At 54.4% G+C, this 18,250-nt stretch overlaps 1 protein-coding gene across 1 annotated transcript in view; it reads right to left on the bottom strand.

Moving 5' to 3' along the window:
- Positions 1 to 329: 329 nt before the first annotated feature.
- wrap53 (WD repeat containing, antisense to TP53) overlaps positions 330 to 18,250 on the bottom strand; it is a 68,566-nt gene continuing 50,645 nt past the window's right edge. The window contains exons 10-12 of the mRNA XM_085977513.1: positions 12,542 to 12,645; positions 10,559 to 10,702; positions 330 to 8,940 (exon numbers count right to left, since the gene is read on the bottom strand). Of these exons, the coding sequence (XP_085833639.1) occupies positions 8,703 to 8,940; positions 10,559 to 10,702; positions 12,542 to 12,645 (486 nt within the window). The 3' untranslated portion in view covers positions 330 to 8,702. The remainder of the gene's footprint in view (positions 8,941 to 10,558; positions 10,703 to 12,541; positions 12,646 to 18,250) is intronic.

Below are 18,250 nucleotides of genomic sequence, written 5' to 3'. Positions count from 1 at the left end.
TGCAGGTTTCTGTGACTCTGTGAATTGCAGCAAACGGAGCTGGTGGCCAAAACTACAGCAAGGGCTCCCGATAGAAGCAGGATTATTTCTCCCGCTGAAACGCGGTGAGTGGAGGCTAGTTACAGAAAACAAATCGTGTGCGTCAAATCAATCCCAGTCAGTCACTCCGGGGGGTGACCGAGGGGGGGGAAATTATCCAATCATCTCCATTCTGGCCGGGAACAGTGGGGATCACTGTCTGTAGCTTAAAAAACACAAAGAGTCTCGTGCGAGGCAGAGTGACACGGTGATCAATAATTCAAAGAGCAAAGAGGCACAGACACTAAATGTGAACTCTGTTTTTTTTTATTGATAACATACAAAACTGTACAAAAATTGAACTCTATAAACCTTCCCAGGCAGTGAACCCCTGGTGTTAGGATAGAGGAAGGCTGCGCACTGAAGCCCCACATGTTAAAGCGGGTGACGGGGGATGAATACATCGAGCTCCCTCGCCCGCTTCAGTGTGGGTTAAATCAGTCCAATCATCCCCGAGGCGACAGCGTTAACACTTCCTGAGCGCCACTCCCGGACTTGCCCGCCTTACCCCAGCCCCTTCAACAACCGGCTGGACTCACCCGCTCCCTGCAAGCGATCGGAGCGAGCCGCTGGCTGCCAGTGTGAGCCAGAGCGAACGGTCTCCGTTCTGGGTTAGCCCGGGGCGGGGGAAGACAAGCTTTGCCCGGCTATTGCCCGCCCCCCCCCCCCCCACCGCAGTGCGCAATCCGTGACAATCCTTTCACAGTGAAGCAGCAAAGCTTTTCAGCTCTACAAGCGGCGCGCAAACTCCCGACATCTTTCTCCAGGACCTCGAGAGATATTCCCCTCATCTCCCCTCTCACTCACCCCCTCCTCGCCCATCTCCCCCTCCTCCCTCACCCTCTCTCTCCTCTTTCCCTCCCCCTGCTCCGCCCTCTCTCGCACATCAGTCCCCCAGCCCAGCAATGAACCGCTGAAAGGCCTGTTTCACTGCGGGCTGGTGCACGGGCATTTATAGGACGAGGGGGAAAATGAATCTCAAAGTGGACGGGCTCCCCCCGCGTCTGCGTGAAGCACCCGGCCAGCGCCTTCGAGACACCCCATCGACCCCAGGCGCACCGAGCACCCAAACAGGTGCAACTGGGTCTGGCTTCCCAGCCAGGTGGTGGTGGGGGCGGGGGCCGGATCTGCTGACTCGGAGCTCCAACCTCCGAGTACAGATGACTGCCATTCACTCGCCCTCACTCCTAACCTCACACAGGGTGATAAAAGGCCACCGGGGGTTGTGTTCTGTGATCAGTGGGATCATCCCCCGCTAATTGGCACTTTAATGGTGCCAATGGACTGTGGGGGAGGCATCGCCATGGTTACCGGCAGTGAAGCCACTTTCAGTTCCTGTAACAGGAGAATTTTTATTTCCGCCCCCAAAAAAAACCCCTCTCGCGCATCTTATTCAACGGATTGATGGGGGGGAAACAGGGAGAGGGAAGGAAAACCCCCTCCCAACTTTGTATGGACAGAAGAACAAACACAATCTGGGATGCGGTTACACCCAGTGTTGGGATTGTCTCGGTGTGTGGGCAGTCTGACTGCGCCTTGCTACAATTCACCCCCAACGTGTCAGGCAATTGACAGCGTTCTCAATCCCCTTGCCCGTTACTGAAGCCTACCCCCTCTCCACTCCCGCCTTGGCAGTGGTGGATCTTGAACCAAACCTATAGCGGCCCCTCCCTTCCAAATTTCCCTTCCCTTCTTTCCTGAAGTCGCTGCCTCCGTCTTGGATGCCGTTGCCCAGCGATCGGCCGTTCTCCGCCGCCCTGCCGGACAGCCCTCCCAGCGTGCGAGCGGTGGCTGGCTATTTGGATGTGGTGGGCGGCGTCGCAGCCCTCTCTCCCGAGGACCGGATGGCGATGGGAGGGGCAGGAACCATGGATGATTTTCCTCCCTTCGGAGTCCCGGGACGTGTTGGCGGAGCGGAGCGTCCAACCAGCTGGAATCGACGTTGACCCAGGTGACCCCCGCATCGAGCCCCCCAGCCGACCTCTCCCATCAGCTCACAGGCCAACCTCCGTCACCCCTCGAAACAACGGGAGCAGAACATTTAGATGCACGGGTACCGATCTGCTTTGCTCTGTGCGTGCAACAATCTCGCTCACTCTGTTGTTGAGAATTGACCGGTCAGATCGCCTCCGCACGGGGAGTTCCGTGACCAGCGGCTCTTAAAAGGGGCAGGCCGGGTTACAAACATCAGGGGCTTGCGACAAGCAGCGGCCGAGGGGAATTAAAGAGGGTTCAATAACCAAGCAGGCTTGCCCTCAGTCAGTGAACCACGACTGACGGAAACTGAAAGGGACTAAAATGCCAAACTGAGAGGCGGCTGCTGGTCGCAGGACCTCTGTAGCCGAGGGAGGCCCCATCTGCAGTCAATTAATCCTCGGCCCCAAGCAAAGCCAACTGGCTTTGACGTTAACTTGTGGCGAAACAGGGCTAGGAAGATCTCCCTGCCAAGGATTAAACATCATCCCCCAGGCTCGCAATTTCTGCTTTTTCTTTAATACGAGTTGCAGAATTTCATCCCACCACTGAGTAATAAAATGGGAATTTAAGCTGGCTTGTCTCCGTTACACCAGCTGCCCCTGATTAGAGGGAATACTGCCCCTTTGTGGGTGGCAGGCAATTGGAAAATCAGATGCAATCAGGGACTGCAGAGCCTGGTAAAGATCCCATGGAATATAAACAGAATGTAACTTTAATCAGTTAGCACGAGCCTCTGGCAACACACTTTGTTTCTCTGCCTTTAGTTCTTGTGAAATAACATACGTCACTCCGGAGCATGTTGCTCTGTGCTCCCACGAGGGGCGACCCGATAAGGGGTCTTCAAAATGATCGATAGGGGAGATGTAGAGAAGATGTTTCCACGTGTGGGGGGAGACCAGGACTAGTGGCCATCAATATAAGACAGTCACTAATAAATCCAATGGGGAATTCAGGAGAAACTTCTTTACCCAGAGAGAGTGGTGAGAATGTGGAACTCGCTCCCACAGGGAGTGGTTGAAGCGAATAGTATCGATACATTTAAGGGGAAGCTGGATAAACACACGAGGGAGAAAGGAATAGAAGGTGATGGGGTGAGATGAAGAGGGGTGGGAGGAGGCTGGTGTGGAGCAGAAACACCGGCACGGGGCAGATGGGCCGAATGGCCTGTTTCCGTGGTATCCTTTACACTTCGAGGCGTCAGAAGAATTAAAAAGCCAGTCATTTCACGCTGGTTTCTTCTGACCCACGGACCAGTAACGTACAGATTTAATCCGTGAATGTCCCTCCCCAAGAGCAATTACACTCTAGCTGTCCGCTGGAGAGGTCAATCTCCCCCTCTCCCCCACAGGCAATACCCGAGTAGGGGCTTTAAAGGGACAGGCCAGATAAAACAACAGCTGCCTCCCAGACTTGCATTTCTATAGCGCCTTTCACCACCACCAGACATCCCGAAGCGCTTTACATTTACAGCCAATTAAGTACTTTTTGAAGCGTAGTCACTGTTGTAATGTGGGAAACGCAGCAGCCAATTTGTGCACAGCAAGCTCCCACAGACAGCAATGTGATAAATGACCAGATCATCTGTTTTAGTGATGTTGATTGAGGGATAAATATTGGCCCCAGGACACAAGGAGAACGCCCCTGCTCTTCAAAATAGTGACCACGGGATCTTTTACACCCACCCGAGGGGGCTCTGTTTAACATCTCATCTGAAAGACGGCACCTCCGACAGTGCAGCACTCCCTCAGTACTGCCCCTCCGACAGTGCAGCGCTCCCTCAGTACTGCCCCTCCGACAGTGCAGCGCTCCCTCAGTACTGCCCCTCCGACAGTGCGGCGCTCCCTCAGTACTGCCCCTCCGACAGTGCGGCGCTCCCTCAGTACTGCCCCTCCGACAGTGCAGCGCTCCCTCAGTACTGCCCCTCCGACAGTGCGGCTCTCCCTCAGTACTGCCCCTCCGACAGTGCAGTGCTCCCTCAGTACTGCCCCTCCGACAGTGCAGCGCTCCCTCAGTACTGCCCCTCCGACAGTGCAGCGCTCCCTCAGTACTGCCCCTCCGACAGTGCAGTGCTCCCTCAGTACTGCCCCTCCGACAGTGCAGTGCTCCCTCAGTACTGCCCCTCCGACAGTGCAGCGCTCCCTCAGTACTGCCCCTCCGACAGTGCAGCGCTCCCTCAGTACCACCCCTCCGACAGTGCTGCGCTCCCTCAGTACTGCCCCTCCGACAGTGCAGCGCTCCCTCAGTACTGCACTGGGAGTGTCGGCCTAGATTTTTGTGCTCAAGTCTCTGGAGCGGCACTTGAACCCACAACCTTCTGACTCAGAGGCAAGGGTGCTATCCACTGAGCTGACACGACCATACAGCACAACCCATCTCTGGCCCCTTGCACTTCCGGCCAACCTTTTTCCCCATTATAAATTCGTATGTCAACATCTGTAGCAGAAACTGCCTATGTCAACTTGTCACGCTGTAATTACACCCTCCCCACCACAGGAGGCAGCAGTGCCACTGGCCGGAGGGTGTAATTACAACATGGCAAGTTGACGTAAGCAGTTTCCATAAATATAGACATAGGAATTTATACTGGAATTAAAATATAAGGACAGAATATGTCATTTTAAATTGGGGACTGAGTATTCTTGTTCAATTATCCCTGCCCGCCAAGCCTGCTTCACCTGAAGACGACACTTGGACAGGACTCCCGGCGTTTTTAGACGGTCCTTTCCCTACATTACAACAGCGACTACACTTCAAAAGTTACTTCACTGGCTATGAAGTGCTTTGGGAGGTCCTGAGGTTGTGAAAGGTGAATGCAAGTTCTTTCACTGGAAGAGAGCCAATGACCAGAAATCACTCCCTGGACTGCGCCTTCCCATTCAACACCAAATGCTTTAAAGCCGAGGGCTACCAGCATTGCTAGCTGCTGTGTAAACGGAGCAAATGCCACCTGTAAAATTTACAATCCCAACAGGACAGAGGCCAAACGCACGTTGTGCTATCCCAGTCCCAGAGCCCCTTTCCTTCCTGCTCTCTGCACAGCAGAGGGGGGTCCCTGACTCAGTCCCCCCACCCGCCCCAGCCCCCCGTTTATCCCTTTCAATCCAGACACCCCAGGGATTGTCCCAATGGTTTCCAGCCGGGGGCTGTTGCTCGGGCAGGACCCTGGGCTGCGATCGATCACGGCGAGGCCAGGCATACACATCAGTGGACAAAATGGGAAATTCAAACAAGATGAAAGCACAGAAAAGGCAGGAAGATCTGATCAGCCCCTGAAAGAGACGGGTGACGATCAGAATCCTGGGCTCCGTCCCAACCGTTAACCCGCCTGTTCCCTCATTGTGTAACTTGACAGATTTCCAGCATTTGTTTGGCGGGGTTCCGTGTGGGCATCTTTTCAGCTCAGTATTTCTTGGTGAGTGTCGTTCCTCGAGACAATGAAAACATTCACCCATTAAAGAGTAGTTAAAAATGACTGGTGAAAAATTGAACCCCCTCAGGCCCCTTACATAGCCCCTACAATCCCTGCGGAACTGTTTCCATTTAGTCAGCGAGGTCGGATAACAAATCCATCTTCGCATAAACAGCCACTCTCCCGCACTCTCAATTGCTTTTCGGAATTTTGTTCTTGGCAGGGACACTCGCATTTCATGCCGGGGAATGGAACAGTGTCCACTTCAGACACCCACTGTCCCTATCACACACTCCCAGGGCAGGTACAGCACGGGTTAGATACAGAGTAAAGCTCCCTCTACACTGTCCCATCAAACACTCCCAGGGTCAGGTAAAGCACGGGTTAAATACAGAGTAAAGCTCCCTCTACACTGTCCCATCAAACACTCCCAGGGTCAGGTAAAGCACGGGTTAAATACAGAGTAAAGCTCCCTCTACACTGTCCCATCAAACACTCCCAGGGCAGGTACAGCACGGCGTTAGATACAGAGTAAAGCTCCCTCTACACTGTCCCATCAAACACTCCCAGGGCAGGTACAGCACGGGATAGATACAGAGTAAAGCTCTCTCTACACTGTCCCATCAAACACTCCCAGGGCAGGTACAGCACGGGTTAGATACAGAGTAAAGCTCCCTCTACACTGTCTCATCAAACACTCCCAGGGCAGGTACAGCACGGGTTAGATACAGAGTAAAGCTCCCTCTACACTGTCCCTATCACACACTCCCAGGGCAGGTACAGCACGGGTTAGATACAGAGTAAAGCTCCCTCTACACTGTCCCTATCACACACTCCCAGGGCAGGTACAGCACGGGTTAGATACAGAGTAAAGCTCCCTCTACACTGTCCCTATCACACACTCCCAGGGCAGGTACAGCACAGGTTAGATACAGAGTAAAGCTCCCTCTACACTGTCCCATCACACACTCCCAGGGCAGGTACAGCACGGGTTAGATACAGAGTAAAGCTCCCTCTACACTGTCCCATCAAACACTCCCAGGGCAGGTACAGCACAGGTTAGATACAGAGTAAAGCTCCCTCTACACTGTCCCATCAAACACTCCCAGGGCAGGTACAGCATGGGTTAGATACAGAGTAAAGCTCCCTCTACACTGTCCCATCAAACACTCTCAGGGCAGGTACAGCACGGATTAGATACAGAGTAAAGCTCCCTCTACACTGTCCCATCAAACACTCCTAGGGCGGGTACAGCACGGGTTAGATACAGAGTAAAGCTCCCTCTACACTGTCCCATCAAACACTCCCAGGGCAGGTACAGCACGGGTTAGATACAGAGTAAATCTCCCTCTACACTGTCCCATCAAACACTCCCAGGGCAGGTACAGCACGGGTTAGATACAGAGTAAATCTCCCTCTACACTGCCCCATCAACACTCCCAGGGCAGGTACAGCACGGGTTAGATACAGAGTAAAGCTCCCTCTACACTGTCCCATCAAACACTCCCAGGGCAGGTACAGCACGGGTTAGATACAGAGTAAAGCTCCCTCTACACTGTCCATCAAACACTCCCAGGGCAGGTACAGCACGAGTTAGATACAGAGTAAATCTCCCTCTACACTGCCCCATCAACACTCCCAGGGCAGGTACAGCACGGGTTAGATACAGAGTAAAGCACCCTCTACACTGTCCCATCAAACACTCCCAGGGCAGGTACAGCACGGGTTAGATACAGAGTAAAGCTCCCCCTACACTGTCCCATCAAACAGTCCCAGGGCAGGTACAGCACGGGTTAGATACAGAGTAAAGCTCCCTCTACACTGTCCCATCAAACACTCCCAGGGTCAGGTAAAGCACGGGTTAAATACAGAGTAAAGCTCCCTCTACACTGTCCCATCAAACACTCCCAGGGTCAGGTAAAGCACGGGTTAAATACAGAGTAAAGCTCCCTCTACACTGTCCCATCAAACACTCCCAGGGCAGGTACAGCACGGCGTTAGATACAGAGTAAAGCTCCCTCTACACTGTCCCATCAAACACTCCCAGGGCAGGTACAGCACAGGTTAGATACAGAGTAAAGCTCCCTCTACACTGTCCCATCAAACACTCCCAGGGCAGGTACAGCACGAGTTAGATACAGAGTAAAGCTCCCTCTACACTGTCCCATCAAACACTCCCAGGGCAGGTACAGCACGGGTTAGATACAGAGTAAAGCTCCCTCTACACTGTCCCATCAAACACTCCCAGGGCAGGTACAGCACGAGTTAGATACAGAGTAAAGCTCCCTCTACACTGTCCCATCAAACACTCCCGGGGCAGGTACAGCACGGGTTAGATACAGAGTAAAGCTCCCTCTACACTGTCCCATCAAACACTCCCAGGGCAGGTACAGCATGGGTTAGATACAGAGTAAAGCTCCCTCTACACTGTCCCATCAAACATTCCCAGGGCTGGTACAGCACGGGTTAGATACAGAGTAAAGCTCCCTCTACACTGTCCCATTAAACACTCCCAGGGCAGGTACAGCACAGGTGAGATACAGAGTAAAGCTCCCTCTACACTGTCCCATTAAACACTCCCAGGGCAGGTACAGCACGGGTTAGATACAGAGTAAAGCTCCCTCTACACTGTCCCATCAAACACTCCCAGGGTCAGGTGAAACACAACTTTGATAAAGCGTGGGGTAAAGCTCCCTTAACTCTCGAACACTTTCTACTTCAGGTAGCCAGTGTCAGCACGTGCTCCAGCGTCTGGTTTAACGGGATTCGATGCACTTCAGTTCGACCTCAAACAAAAGCCCCCTAAACTGCAGACAGTGACGACCATCCAGGTCCCGCAGCCTCGCACGATGCCAACACGCTGTTGAATTACAGCCCGGTTTTAAAACGCGTTTTTCTATTCCCTCTACCCGAGAGCATCTAATCTTCCCCCGACATCCGAAGCCCGAGAGTCGCGGAAAGGGAAAAAATAAAGGGGAGCCTTTCCTTCGCGGCTCGGAAAGGGCGAAACACAGCTCGCACCTGGCTAATGCAGGGAATCCCAAGTGAGACACCGGCCGATTGGGACTGCCTGCGAGAGAAAGGTCGACTGTCAGTCTGCGAGCGGCGTCTTCAGAAAAAATAAGAGAAATCTAACTGTTACCTCGTTTGACTGGGAGCGATTTTAGCCTAAACGCGCAATCCCTCCAACTTGCCCCTGTACATAAGGCTCCGGTTAAGGCAGCGCTATGAGCGCCAGTCAGTGTAGCTCCGACACGGAGCCCTTGGTTTGCGAGTCGTCTCCCGGCCCGCCGGCGGTCCTGTCCTGTGCGGCCGGGGCTGGTTGCGGGGAGCAGAGCCACAGCTTGATGGAGTTCTCGGCCGTGATGTTGCGGTGGGTCATCAGGATGCCGTCCCCCTCGTCCTCGCTCTCCGCCGGCTCCGGGAACTTGCGCTGACCCGAGGTCGTGGCCAGTAGGGTCAGGTGCGGGTGCAGGCTGCGGAAGGGGAGCAAGCCGGGGAGGTCAGAGTTTAACGTAGGAAGCAAAACAGTTAAACATCGCTGCGCTCACCAGCGCTTCGCACAACAGCGCCTTTAATGTAGTCAAACGTCCCAAGGCGCTTCACAGGAGCGATTATCAAACAAAATTTGACACCGAGCCACATAAGGAGATATTAGGACAGGTGACCAAAAGCTTGGTCAAAGAGGTCGGTTTTAAGGAGCGTCTTAAAGGAGGAGAGGTTTAGGGAGGGAATTCCAGAGCTTAGGGCCTCCACGCCAATGGTGGAGCGATTATAATCAGGGATGCTCAGGATAGCAGAATTAGAGGAGCGCCGAGATCTCGGAGGGTTGTGGGGCTGGAGGAGATTACAGAGATAGGAAGGGGCGCGGCCATGGAGGGATTTGAAAACAAGGATGAGAATTTTGAAATCGAGGCGTTGCTTAACCAGGAGCCAATGTAGGTCAGCGAGCACAGGGGGTGATGGGCGAACGGGACTTGGTGCGAGTTAGGACACGGGCAGTCGAGATTTGGATGAGCTGTAGTTTACGGAGGGTGGAATGTGGGAGACCGGCCAGGTGAGTGTTGGAATAGTCAAGTCTAGAGGTAACAAAGGCATGGCCGAGGGTTTCAGCAGATGAGCTGAGGCAGGGGTGGAGACGGCCGATGTTACGGAGGTGGAAATAGGAAGTAGGCGGTGGACGGGATAGGGGGTAGGAAGCTCAGCTGTCGGTCAAAAAACTACCTTCAGTGGCGTCCTGAACTGAGCGCCTTTAAAAACTCACAAATCTCAATATATCCACTTGGTTCAAAATCTTCATATTGTGTCTTCCTTTAATCCTCAAGTCAGGAACTCGGTCCCACCTGTTCCCTCTACCCCCCAACAGCTCCGTCAGTCTATTTCTTCCCCCACCCCCGACGTTTCCGTCAGTCTATTTCTTCCCCCTACCCCCAATGTTTCCGTCAGTCTATTTCTTCCCCCCACCCGCCAACGTTTCCGTCAGTCTATTTCTTCCCCCTACGTTTCCGTCAGTCTATTTCTTCCCCCTACGTTTCCGTCAATCTATTTCTTCCCCCTACGTTTCCGTCAATCTATTTCTTCCCCCTACCCCCGACGTTTCCGTCAGTCTGTTTCTTCCCCCTACGTTTCCGTCAGTCTATGTCTTCCCCCAACGTTTCCGTCAGTCTATTTCTTCCCCCTACCCCTGACGTTTCCATCAGTCTATTTCTTCCCCCTACCTCCAACGTTTCCATCAGTCTATTTCTTCCCCCGACGTTTCCGTCAATCTATTTCTTCCCCCTACGTTTCCGTCAATCTATTTCTTCCCCCACCCCCCGACGTTTCCGTCAGTCTATTTCTTCCCCCATCCCCGACGTTTCCGTCAGTCTATTTCTTCCCCCTACGTTTCCGTCAGTCTATTTCTTCCCCCAACGTTTCCATCAGTCTATTTCTTCCCCCGACGTTTCCGTCAATCTATTTCTTCCCCCTACCCCCCGACGTTTCCGTCAATCTATTTCTTCCCCCTACCCCCGACGTTTCCGTCAGTCTATTTCTTCCCCCTTCACCGGTGCCCCCCCACAAACAGCATCCCGAGATGCACGCGCTCGGCCTCACCTTATCCCGTTCACACAGTCCTGCTGAGTGTGGAACTGAAGAATCGGATCGAGGACCGGGTCAGGCCCCGCTGCTGGTGGCAGCGTGATGTCCCAGACGGAAACCGTCCCTTCCGTGTTCCCGCTGACCACGTAGCGCCCGTAACTGCGGAGAGACAAGCGGGTGTTCACACGAGAGCAGAGGTGGGAGGTTGCACCCAAGTGTTGTCAGAGCCAGTCGGAGCTTTATAACAAGTGTGACGGGTTTGTGTTACAGGACGCAAGTGTGGCACCGACAGGAAGTGTGGACTAAACGCAAGATAGAAAGAATCAGAAATTTACAAGGCCATTCGGCCCATCGTGTCCGTGCCGGCCGACAAAGAGCTCTCCAGCCTAATCCCACTTTCCAGCTCTTGGAGGTTACGGCACTTCAAGTGCAGATCCAAGTACTTTTTAAATGTGATGAGGGTTTCTGCCTCTCCCACCCTCTCAGGCAGCAAGTTCCAGACCCCCACCACCCTCTGGGTGAAAAAAGTTCTCAACTCCCTTTTAAACCTTCGACTAATTACTTTAAATCTCTGCCCCCCGGTTATTGACCTCCCTGCTGAGGGAAATAGGTCCTTCCTAACCACTCTATCTGGGCCCCTCATAATTTTATACACCTCAATCAGGTCTCCCCTCAGCCTCCTCTGTTCCAAAGAAAACAACCCCAGCCTCTCCAATCTTTTCACAGAATCACAGAAACCCCACAGTGCAGATAGAGGCCATTTCGGCCCATCGAGCCTGCACCAACACATATCCCACCCTATCCCCGTAACCCCACGTATTTAATCCCCCTAACACTAAGGGTCAATTTATCATAGCTAAGATTCTCCAGTCCCGGCAACATCCCGGTAAATCTCCTCCGCACCCCCTCTAGTGCAATCACATCCTTCCTGTAATGTGGTGACCAGAACGGTGGTGATCGGATAGACTGCGAGCAGTTGACAGAACAACAACACACTTCCTGTGCAACGTGGAGTTCGCTCCCTCAAATTGCTCCCACTACCAGTGAGTCAGAAATAAGTAAACGTTTAAAAGGAAAGGAAGAACGGTCACATCCTCGAGACTGAATTAAATATAAACATCCTGCTGTCAAAGCTCACCACCTGTTGCCACAACCTTTGGCTGCATTGTGTGTTGACAGTCACCATTAAGAACATAAGAAATAGGAGCACTCGGCCCCTCGAGCCTGCTCCGCCATTCAATAAGATCATGGCTGATCTGCGACCTCAACTCCACTTTCCTGCACTATCCCCATATCCTTTGATTCCCCTAGAGTCCAAAAATCTATCTATCTCAGCCTTGAATATACTCAACGACTGAGCCTCCACAGCCCTCTGGGGTACAAAATTCCAAAGATTCACCATCCTCCGAGGGAAGAAATTCCTCCTAATCTCAGTCCTAAATGGCCGACCCCTTATTCAAATTGCCGTGTCAACAAAACGCACTCAACGTCACCGCCGACGGCCACAGTGCGATAGCAGACTCCGGGCACTCGGTGGTGACGTTCAGCGCGCCGCTCACGTCTCTCCCTATCCCAATGAAAGCGCAGCATTTAATGACACCGCTATTCTCGGCCCGAATGGAGACGGTTGGGTTATTCTCCCGTCAATCACGGCCGGAGAGCGCGCTGCTGCAAGTGACTGGGATTGATGTGACGCGCATATAACTATCCTCCACTCGCTGCATTTTGCTGGAGAAATAATCCTGCTTTTAATCGGGAGACTTTGCTGTAGTTTCGGTCACGTGCTCGTTTGCTGTAGTTCGCAGAGGCTCCATTTAAATAGACTCTGTTTGCTGCTTGCTGAGTAAATAGACTCTGTTTGCCGTTACGGTCCGCCGCGCCGGCTCACCACGGGGAAGCGTGCCGGCTGATCCTAGTGGTGTCAATAGACACAGTGGGGGAAAAAAAACCTTTATATTCATCAACTGAACACGAGGCAGGAGTTACAAGATTACTCACGGCTCCAGGTCGAAATACATTCTCTGATTGGTGGTCGCGGAGCGGATCATGGAGAACAGCACTTTGCCGGGCTGGCGTAAATCCCAGCACAGGATTTCTGGATCCTGAGGGGGAAACACGTGAGAGAACAGGATACAGGAAACTCTCTTTTTACAGGCACCTAAATAACCGGAAATCTCTCTTAACCGGCAAAATTCAGGAGTAGGTTCCGGTAAGTTTTACTTCATATTAATGGCCGTGTAACCGGGGTTCCTGGATCTGTGGCCGTGTAACTGGGGTTCCTGGATCTGTGGCCGTGTAACCGGGGTTCCTGGATCTGTGGCCGTGTAACCGGGGTTCCTGGATATGTGGCCGTGTAACCGGGGTTCCTGGATCTGTGGCCGTGTAACCGGGGTTCCTGCACCTGTTGCCATGCAACAGGGATGCCTGGATCTGTGGCCGTGTACGGGGCTCTCGTACCTTAGTAAGTATACCTCTCTGTAATCCAGACTTTTTGGTCAACCGGCACCACGCCGGTCCCGTCGGTGCCGGATAAAAAAAAGAGTTTCCTGTACTAGAAAAAGGAGCAGTAAAAAAATGGGACGAAGCACAATTCCAGAGAGGTGGACCGCGGGTATCCAGGTCTTTTGTCTTCATGGTCACTTAGACAGGCATCACGGAGTCTCGCAGGCCGTGTATAGGGACTGCCCGGTATACTCCCGGTGTATAGGGACTGCCCGGTATACTCCCCGTGTATAGGGACCGCCCGTTATACTCCCCGTGTATAGGGACCGCCCGGTATACTCCCCGTGTATAGGGACTGCCCGTTATACTCCCCGTGTATAGGGACCGCCCGTTACACTCCCCGTGTATAGGGACCGCCCGGTATACTCCCCGTGTATAGGGACTGCCCGTTATACTCCCCGTGTATAGGGACTGCCCGTTATACTCCCCGTGTATAGGGACTGCCCGGTATACTCCCTGTGTATAGGGTCTGCCCGTTATACTCCCCGTGTATAGGGACCGCCCGTTATACTCCCCGTGTATAGGGACTGCCCGTTATACTCCCCGTGTATAGGGACTGCCCGGTATACTCCCCGTGTATAGGGACTGCCCGTTATACTCCCGGTGTATAGGGACTGCCCGGTATACTCCCCGTGTATAGGGACTGCCCGTTATACTCCCAGTGTATAGGGACCGCCCGGTATACTCCCCGTGTATAGGGACTGCCCGGTATACTCCCCGTGTATAGGGACTGCCCGTTATACTCCCCGTGTATAGGGACTGCCCGTTACACTCCCCGTGTATAGGGACTGCCCGTTATACTCCCCGTGTATAGGGACTGCCCGTTACACTCCCCGTGTATAGGGACCGCCCGTTATACTCCCCGTGTATAGGGACCGCCCGGTATACTCCCCGTGTATAGGGACTGCCCGTTATACTCCCCGTGTATAGGGACTGCCCGTTATACTCCCCGTGTATAGGGACTGCCCGGTATACTCCCCGTGTATAGGGCCCGCCCGTTATACTCCCGGTGTATAGGGACTGCCCGGTATACTCCCCGTGTATAGGGACCGCCCGTTATACTCCCCGTGTATAGGGACTGCCCGTTATACTCCCCGTGTATAGGGACTGCCCGTTATACTCCCAGTGTATAGGGACTGCCCGTTACACTCCCCGTGTATAGGGACTGCCCGTTACACTCCCCGTGTATAGGGACTGCCCGTTATACTCCCCGTGTATAGGGACTGCCCGTTATACTCCCAGTGTATAGGGACTGCCCGTTACACTCCCCGTGTATAGGGACTGCCCGTTATACTCCCCGTGTATAGGGACTGCCCGTTATACTCCCCGTGTATAGGGACTGCCCGTTATACTCCCCGTGTATAGGGACTGCCCGTTATACTCCCAGTGTATAGGGACTGCCCGTTATACTCCCCGTGTATAGGGACTGCCCGTTATACTCCCCGTGTATAGGGACTGCCCGTTATACTCCCCGTGTATAGGGACTGCCCGTTATACTCCCCGTGTATAGGGACTGCCCGTTATACTCCCCGTGTATAGGGACTGCCCGTTATACTCCCAGTGTATAGGGACTGCCCGTTATACTCCCCGTGTATAGGGTCTGCCCGGTATACTCCCCGTGTATAGGGACTGCCCGTTACACTCCCCGTGTATAGGGACTGCCCGTTATACTCCCCGTGTATAGGGACCGCCCGTTATACTCCCCGTGTATAGGGACCGCCCGTTATACTCCCCGTGTATAGGGACTGCCCGTTATACTCCCCGTGTATAGGGTCTGCCCGGTATACTCCCCGTGTATAGGGACTGCCCGTTACACTCCCCGTGTATAGGGACCGCCCGTTATACTCCCCGTGTATAGGGACCGCCCGTTATACTCCCCGTGTATAGGGACTGCCCGTTATACTCCCCGTGTATAGGGACTGCCCGTTATACTCCCCGTGTATAGGGACTGCCCGTTACACTTCCCGTGTGTAGGGACTGCCCGTTATACTCCCCGTGTATAGGGACTGCCCGGTATATTCCCCGTGTATAGGGACGGCCCGTTATACTCCCCGTGTATAGGGACTGCCCGGTATACTCCCCGTGTATAGGGACCGCCCGGTATACTCCCCGTGTATAGGGACCGCCCGGTATACTCCCCGTGTATAGGGACTGCCCGGTATACTCCCCGTGTATAGGGACTGCCCGGTATACTCCCCGTGTATAGGGACTGCCCGGTATACTCCCCATGTATAGGGACCGCCCGTTATACTCCCCGTGTATAGGGACTGCCCGTTACACTCCCCGTGTATAGGGACTGCCCGGTATACTCCCCGTGTATAGGGACCGCCCGTTATACTCCCCGTGTATAGGGACTGCCCGTTATACTCCCCGTGTATAGGGACTGCCCGGTATACTCCCCGTGTATAGGGACTGCCCGTTACACTCCCCGTGTATAGGGACTGCCCGGTATACTCCCCGTGTATAGGGACCGCCCGTTATACTCCCCGTGTATAGGGACTGCCCGGTATACTCCCCGTGTATAGGGACTGCCCGGTATACTCCCCGTGTATAGGGACCGCCCGTTATACTCCTCGTGTATAGGGACTGCCCGGTATACTCCCCGTGTATAGGGACTGCCCGGTATATTCCCCGTGTATAGGGACTGCCCGGTATACTCCCCGTGTATAGGGACCGCCCGTTATACTCCCCGTGTATAGGGACTGCCCGGTATACTCCCCGTGTATAGGGACCGCCCGTTATACTCCCCGTGTATAGGGACCGCCCGTTATACTCCCCGTGTATAGGGACTGCCCGGTATACTCCCAGTGTATAGGGCCCGCCCGTTATACTCCCCGTGTATAGGGACCGCCCGTTATACTCCCCGTGTATAGGGACTGCCCGGTATACTCCCCGTGTATAGGGACTGCCCGGTATACTCCCCGTGTATAGGGACTGCCCGGTATACTCCCCGTGTATAGGGCCCGCCCGTTATACTCCCCGTGTATAGGGACCGCCCGGTATACTCCCCGTGTATAGGGACTGCCCGGTATACTCCCCGTGTATAGGGACCGCCCGGTATACTCCCCGTGTATAGGGACCGCCCGGTATACTCCCATTGTATAGGGACCGCCCGTTATACTCCCCGTGTATAGGGACTGCCCGGTATACTCCCTGTGTATAGGGTCTGCCCGTTACACTCCCCGTGTATAGGGACTGCCCGGTATACTCCCGGTGTATAGGGACTGCCCGGTATACTCCCCGTGTATAGGGACCGCCCGGTATACTCCCGGTGTATAGGGACCGCCCGTTATACTCCCCGTGTATAGGGACTGCCCGTTATACTCCCCGTGTATAGGGACCGCCCGTTATACTCCCCGTGTATAGGGACCGCCCGTTATACTCCCCGTGTATAGGGACTGCCCGGTATACTCCCTGTGTATAGGGTCTGCCCGTTACACTCCCCGTGTATAGGGACTGCCCGGTATACTCCCCGTGTATAGGGACCGCCCGGTATACTCCCGGTGTATAGGGACCGCCCGGTATACTCCCCGTGTATAGGGACTGCCCGTTATACTCCCCGTGTATCGGGACTGCCCGGTATACTCCCCGTGTATAGGGACTGCCCGGTATACTCCCCGTGTATAGGGACCGCCCGTTATACTCCCCGTGTATAGGGACTGCCCGGTATACTCCCCGTGTATAGGGACCGCCCGGTATACTCCCCGTGTATAGGGACTGCCCGGTATACTCCCCGTGTATAGGGACTGCCCGGTATACTCCCCTTGTATAGGGACTGCCCGGTATACTCCCCGTGTATAGGGACCGCCCGTTATACTCCCCGTGTATAGGGACTGCCCGGTATACTCCCCGTGTATAGGGACCGCCCGGTATACTCCCGGTGTATAGGGACCGCCCGTTATACTCCCCGTGTATCGGGACTGCCCGGTATACTCCCCGTGTATAGGGACCGCCCGGTATACTCCCAGTGTATAGGGACTGCCCGGTATACTCCCCGTGTATAGGGACCGCCCGTTATACTCCCCGTGTATAGGGACTGCCCGGTATACTCCCTGTGTATAGGGACTGCCCGGTATACTCCCTGTGTATAGGGTCTGCCCGTTACACTCCCCGTGTATAGGGACTGCCCGGTATACTCCCGGTGTATAGGGACTGCCCGGTATACTCCCCGTGTATAGGGACCGCCCGGTATACTCCCGGTGTATAGGGACCGCCCGTTATACTCCCCGTGTATAGGGACTGCCCGTTATACTCCCCGTGTATCGGGACTGCCCGGTATACTCCCCGTGTATAGGGACTGCCCGGTATACTCCCCGTGTATAGGGACCGCCCGTTATACTCCCCGTGTATAGGGACTGCCCGGTATACTCCCCGTGTATAGGGACCGCCCGGTATACTCCCCGTGTATAGGGACTGCCCGTTACACTTCCCGTGTGTAGGGACTGCCCGGTATACTCCCCGTGTATAGGGACCGCCCGTTATACTCCCCGTGTATAGGGACCGCCCGTTATACTCCCCGTGTATAGGGACTGCCCGGTATACTCCCAGTGTATAGGGACCGCCCGGTATACTCCCGGTGTATAGGGACTGCCCGTTATACTCCCCGTGTATAGGGACTGCCCGGTATACGCCCCGTGTATAGGGACTGCCCGTTATACTCCCCGTGTATAGGGACTGCCCGGTATACGCCCCGTGTATAGGGACTGCCCGTTATACTCCCCGTGTATAGGGACTGCCCGGTATACTCCCCGTGTATAGGGACCGCCCGGTATACTCCCCGTGTATAGGGACTGCCCGTTACACTTCCCGTGTGTAGGGACTGCCCGGTATACTCCCCGTGTATAGGGACTGCCCGGTATACTCCCCGTGTATAGGGACCGCCCGGTATACTCCCCGTGTATAGGGACCGCCCGTTATACTCCCCGTGTATAGGGACCGCCCGTTATACTCCCCGTGTATAGGGACCGCCCGTTATACTCCCCGTGTATAGGGACTGCCCGGTATACTCCCAGTGTATAGGGACCGCCCGGTATACTCCCGGTGTATAGGGACTGCCCGTTATACTCCCCGTGTATAGGGACTGCCCGGTATACGCCCCGTGTATAGGGACTGCCCGTTATACTCCCCGTGTATAGGGACCGCCCGGTATACTCCCGGTGTATAGGGACCGCCCGTTATACTCCCCGTGTATAGGGACTGCCCGGT

This window comes from Somniosus microcephalus, unplaced genomic scaffold (assembly GCF_052327205.1).
Source record: "Somniosus microcephalus isolate GS21.2 unplaced genomic scaffold, FLI_Smic_1.0 unresolved_chr4, whole genome shotgun sequence".
NCBI classification, from domain to species: domain Eukaryota; kingdom Metazoa; phylum Chordata; class Chondrichthyes; order Squaliformes; family Somniosidae; genus Somniosus; species Somniosus microcephalus.
This window is presented reverse-complemented; position numbering and strand designations above follow the sequence as displayed.